Source organism: Ostrinia nubilalis, chromosome Z (genome assembly GCF_963855985.1).
Source record: "Ostrinia nubilalis chromosome Z, ilOstNubi1.1, whole genome shotgun sequence".
Classification (NCBI taxonomy): Eukaryota; Metazoa; Arthropoda; class Insecta; order Lepidoptera; family Crambidae; genus Ostrinia; species Ostrinia nubilalis.
Window position 1 is genome coordinate 7,525,963 of NC_087119.1, and position 6,000 is coordinate 7,531,962.

Sequence of the window (6,000 nt, forward strand, 5' to 3'; positions counted from 1 at the left end):
CAAAATAGGGTTGGAAAATCTGACTTGGAAAATCATGCTGCCACTAAAAATGTTTCGTAACTCTTCCAGGAGTTCGCAGGTTAATCACACGAATTTAATTTTTGTTTAAGAATAAAATAATATTGAAACAAGTTCTTCTGAGATCATCCAGTAAGTATGCATTATGATATCGTTTAATAAGTATGAACGCGCGGCTCTCTACCACGTGTAGTGCGTGAGTGATTGGCTTCCTATCCCCATTGTGTCTTCGCATTACGTAGCCGACAAGAAAATTAGAGGTTCAGTATCGATGTATTGATTTTAATAGTTCCGTACATGGTTTGAAGAAACGGATGCCTATCATATATCACTCACGTCTCTTTATGCCTGACTGTCTGTCGTGGGTAGTACCCATAGTACAAGCTTTGCTTAGTTTGGGACTAGAAGCGCAGTGTAAAATGTCCAAGGATATTTTATATTTATTTATATTTACAAGGATATTTATCTACAAACTTCATATTTGAAAGACTCAAATATCTATTTGGTGATATCATAGAAAGTTTATACTGTGAGGACTTTAAGACTAATTCAGTATGAGCAAACCTCTCGTAAGGATTCATAGAAGCTGCAGCTTCTCTGTCTTTAGCCTAAATTAATCCACGAAATATGACATTTAATACTCCTAGTGTAGAGCGTAGCACGATAGTGTGATAGAGCCCTGCCCTGCTAAACGATTTCTATACCATACCGGCTCTGCCTGCCTTTCTCGTTAACCTTACCCCAGGCTATGGGAAAGGGGGAAATTAACAAATTTAATTTAAACAAACACCACTTTTTATATTTACTTCTAGTCATATCACTTTTTGGTTAAAAAAGTAAGTAACTTGAGCCTAGAAAACGGCATAATTCTGGTGGGGAGAACGTATTTGCCTCTATTAGTGTGGGTTGTGCTTTGTAAGTCTAAACAATACTGTACAGCACGACACCTCAAGATTAGCACTCTAGCATCTTAGGCAGTTGTAATAGAGGTGAATGTTCAACGACCATCGCTGGCTCAGTCACAACATCGCCACTTGCGCCGGCGCAACGCACGTGCAGACGAGCTTCGCGCGTAAAAGCGAAAGTGAAGGCCACCCGCAGACGCGCGTCACGAGCGAGGGCTGCTATTAAGTATTACATCGCGATTGTCTTAAAATCTTTCAACCCTATCTTCATCGCATAGGTTAATAACAGAAGCTATCAACTACTAACCCTATTGTCAAAAATAAATTCGACTTCTGTTTTACTTCAATGAGAGTATCAAGACACTTTCTGGTTGGTTAACATGCCTTTCAGAAACCAGTTGTTAGGTAGAAAAAAGCAAGTATGACTAAATAAAGATGAACTACGATAATTTTGATTGTTGAAATAGTGAAAAGAGACAAAGTTAAAGGAATTCAAACGAGAACATTTTATGAAAGTTCCTGAATTCCAAAAAGACCAAAACTAAAAACTATTTATTATTAAAATGTTCATATTTAAAACTCTACTTTTATACTTATTACAGCTCAGCGATTTTAAATCAGTGAAATTCCATCAAAGGAAGATGTTGGCGCCGCCAGATTCTAATGTCTACGGCAGCCCTAAGAAAAGCGGACGGGGCCCGACTAGTGGGGTTCCGGGGAAACTAGTGGCGCGCCAGGCGGACGTCCGGGCCCGGACGCGGGCTCATTACGACAATCCTGCGCACACGCGTGACACGAGGTTCCTGTAGATGAGCGAACGGTTCTAAAACCACTACCTGTGCCCGTTTGAATAATTTTTCCAATTTTTTTAACCTTTTTTATTGATCCAGCTTTATAAACTACTAGCTGTGCCCGTTTGAATCGTTTTTCCCGTTTTTCCAACATTTTTCATTGATGCACAACTCGTTATGTTATGTTTACAGCCCATAAACGTATCGATAAAAGGATTATCCAACAACAACAAAAAACAAACTCCAACAAATAGTTCCAGAGATTAGCGTGTTCATCCAACCAAAAAATAAAGAATTTTTTATTCAACTTAATATTATTAAATTAAATTGAACATATATTATATTTAAGTATTTCAAAATAGGTCTAATGAGAGAATTGTTGTTTTTTTCCAACACACTAAGGCATGCCAATTAATTAGGTCTCTACAAATTTAACCTGTTCAAATTTCAGATACTGTAAGTAATACTTTTAATTACGTTTATTCAATCAATCACTATAACTCAGATTACGACTCTAGCAGCAATAAAGTGTATTATTTAATCAGCATCGGATATATAAGGCATTTATTACAAAAAGCTTATATAAGCGATCATTAAAAGTAATTACAATTATGTACAAACTCTGAAAGTGAAATTATATTTTTAGAAATAATAAGGTAACATAATAATTATTAATAACCAACTTAAAATAGACATAGTTTACACACACTCAGTTTTATTAATATCTCAGGTATTACTTTGGCTTGTGTTTGTGTATAGTGTAAGAATAGTAATCTTTGATAACTTTAATAAGATTGTACATACATTATATGTCTTACCGACGTTAAAAATAAGCTAAAAAGTCAAAAGCTGCAACTGAAAATACTTAAAGCATTCAAAAGTTCTCAACTGATAATCTCGTGTCTCTAGAATATATCACAATACGTATAATTTAATGTTTAAATAATTTTGTAATGTATCTTATGTCATTTAACTTTCGTAACCCGTGGTAGGTGCATCGTGCAGCCACTTCAAATCGAGTTTGCGAATCATCATCATTTAAATTCATCCTCTATGAGTTTATACGCGAAGGAAATATCGACTGTGTTAAATACACTTTCTTTTTTACGCACGCGTCGATCGAAAATCTCTATGATGGAGAAATGGCTATCCGTGATTCGAATATCTAACAAGGAAGCACGAAGGCAGTTTCGCTTTACTGTGTGTTCTTTTATAATAATATAACATTTCACAAAAATTTCAGTGTTCGTGTTACTCGTACCTAATTAGGAAGTACTCCAAACAATAAAACCACACTATTGTCAAAAGCACACGTAACCGCGACTCGATTTAAACTACTTTCTTCCTAAAATAAACAATGGCTATTATTAGCGTACTCCAATTAGACATCATAACTAATTATTTACATCATCAAGCGAACATTACGTGTCATTTAGAATTACGCAAATTACGACAATAGATTTTTGCTGCATTAAACGTTGCTAATAACACTTAATGTGTAGAAACTGAATGGTATTTAATTTGGTGTAGAGACTATTCGGAATAACCGATATCGAATGTTTTTATCGAACAATTTTAAGGGCTAATTATACATTCACATTCCAAGAACTTGAGCTTAAGAGGAAGGACCTTTAACAGGAAAAATGACAAAATATTCCAGTGTGGATTTTTTCATGGTCATGTAGGTATTAAGGGGTTATCTGAAAGTATTAACGCAGCTTTGCTATTTGAAAACTGAAAGCATTATGGTTCTAAACTCCAAGGTAAAATATGAAACTAGTACCTAGATAAATACGAAATGACAAAATCATTGAGATGGTCACGCCCGACTAGAGAAATGCGTAAAAATTGCAATAGCTATCGCATCTTACATAAGAATAGTAACTTTGTAGTAAGCAGATGGCACTGTCTCAGTTGATTCAATCTAATTCATGTAAAAAGTAATTTTCCGACAAACTACTGCAACTGTGATTTTCCATTTTTATGTGAGGATAAGAATGTTGTAAAAACGGATATATGAAATTGCGCATATAATTTTACTAGCAAGTTAATGTGACCATAACCGTAAAGTAATTAATTTTAATAGCAATTTACTCTATCGGTGAAGCACCTTACATGTAGCATGCAAGTAACACATATAAGTCGTTTATGTCGGTGCAATTTGAAATGAAACCTATTAATTAACAATGAAGTGGTATTTTACAATTTTAACATATTTCGTGCTCAAATGTTAAGGTCAATCAAAAATTCACTCACTTCTCTCAAACTGTTGCGTAAAGCATTTTCATTATCATATCATTAGAGCACGAACACATTGCGACGAGTCTAGCTCATAATTGCCTGTTTAAGACTTGACCTAAAGACATTTTATGTGCTCATTGCATAAAATTGTCTAAACAATCATAAGTTCCAATTAACTACATATTTGAAAGGTGCGACTCTGCGTCCTCAAACACCATTCTTGTAGACGACAATAGCTCGTACGTCTCAGGATCAGAATTCAAAATTGAAGGAATATAAACTCTTTTATGTTGTAACAGCGAATGAGCAGGTTCCGTACATACACTTAGCACTTCATGTTGCAATCAGGAGAGAGCTTTGACAATGGATTCTGTTAGATCATTTTCGTCAATTGTTTACGTATGAATAGACTTGCTTTATTTATTTTTTATTACGTCTTATACGTAACATCGCGACTTATGTTTACTGAGCTGAAAGTTCGCGTTTTTCAAGTCACCGTAGAAATCTAAATGAAAACGTTAGTGTTAGAAAGCAAGATGTTTGCGAGGCATTTCGAGACGTACGAGCGTGATTACTCGAAGTTCTCGGCGGAAAGTTTACATTTTAATTTGAAGCTGCGTCGCCGCAAATTTGCGGTGGCGCGTATGATTGAATCCATCCTCGCCGCGGGTAGGCTGCCTCTGGGCGGCGCCCGCGCACGGGACAATATGCACGAGCGCTTAGTCGTGCATATTTTAAAAGTAATATTTCGCAGCCTTCATTGAGAAATACGCGCCCCCATTCGTGATGTCAGGCCGCTGCCGTTGGGCAATGAAAACCTGATTTCCACACGAGAAATCAGATCGAATTTTCGTAGTATCGACGTCCTCTCCCGACTGAGTTTGTATTACGTAAATGCTGATTTAACACCTATGCTAACATTCGATGAAAGTGACAATGAACGTTGACGACAGGTTTCGAGGTGAGGTCCAGTCGTTCACAAATTACCGTAGTTGTTATTAGAAAGTCAACGTGTTAAATTGTTGATATGTCGAAACACTGTTAAAATTATGTTTATTAAAATATTTTTAGAGTGATCTCTCGGTCGGGAGTCGACGATGGCGGGTCGGTAAGTGCTAAGAGGATAAGTGGGGTACTCACAGCGCTATCCTGGCGAGCATGATGGCGGCGGGCGCGGCGGCGGCGGCGGAGGGGCCCGGCGGGGTCGGGCTGCTGGCTGCAACAGAAACTCGCGTCAACACACGCGCCTTTCACGGTTGCGACAGTGAAGCTCAACGAGGAAGCTGCATCGCACATTTAAATGCAACGCTAATGTCAGAGAGCGTTTAAATGCCAATAGCGTCGACCTTTCGGTTTTGAACCGTTGCGCAAGCGAGGATCGCCGGTGTTGGTGCGAGAGAGGCGAGCGTGGGACTGGAGGGGAGACGAACCGGGGTGGCTGACACCGCTGGCGACGTTGCCGGTCGGCGACTAACCTCGCCGCGGCGCGCGCGCCTCTTACTTATAGCCGCGCCCCCGCCCCCGCCCCAGCCAGCCGCCCTGCGCTCCAGCTGCCCTACTCTGCGCCAACTCCAGGCAACCCCAGTCCGCGCCCTACTCATATCACCAACTTCGGAACACTTGCTTTCTGTGATGACACACGCTTCATTGTTATTCAAATTAGATGCTATGATATCTCTTAATCAAAACAGCCCAATGACCTTCAAAGTGGAGCGACACAATTAAGCGACAATGTATTGAGATTGAGTTTCGTAGACACGTTGGTGATGTGCCTATCTTTCAAGTAATAAAATGCTGGATAAGTTCGGTTTACCCCAAGCAGAATTAAATTTAAATATTCAATATACCTACTTTATATAAATAAGTTTATTAATAACTTTGATACATCATCATAAAATGTTACGACACCATGCCCTTGAGGTAAATAAGAACAAAAAAATAAAATTGTTACAAGTTACACTTGTATTTTAAATACATATTGTTCACAGGGATGCAGCGCTACAAAAGACTTCAACGCGCTAGGTTTGTATGTCACTATTACACAT

The 6,000-nt window shown here is 38.3% G+C and overlaps 1 protein-coding gene across 2 annotated transcripts in view; it reads right to left on the reverse strand.

Annotated features, from left to right (window-relative positions):
• LOC135086812 (mucin-2-like) overlaps positions 1-5,418 on the reverse strand; it is a 34,750-nt gene extending 29,332 nt beyond the window's left edge. For both annotated transcript variants that reach the window (XM_063981605.1, XM_063981604.1), the window contains exons 1-2: positions 5,302-5,418; positions 5,096-5,171 (exon numbers count right to left, since the gene is read on the reverse strand). In XM_063981605.1, the coding sequence (XP_063837675.1) occupies positions 5,096-5,115 (20 nt within the window). In that variant the 5' untranslated portion in view covers positions 5,116-5,171; positions 5,302-5,418. The remainder of the gene's footprint in view (positions 1-5,095; positions 5,172-5,301) is intronic.
• Positions 5,419-6,000: the final 582 nt, after the last annotated feature.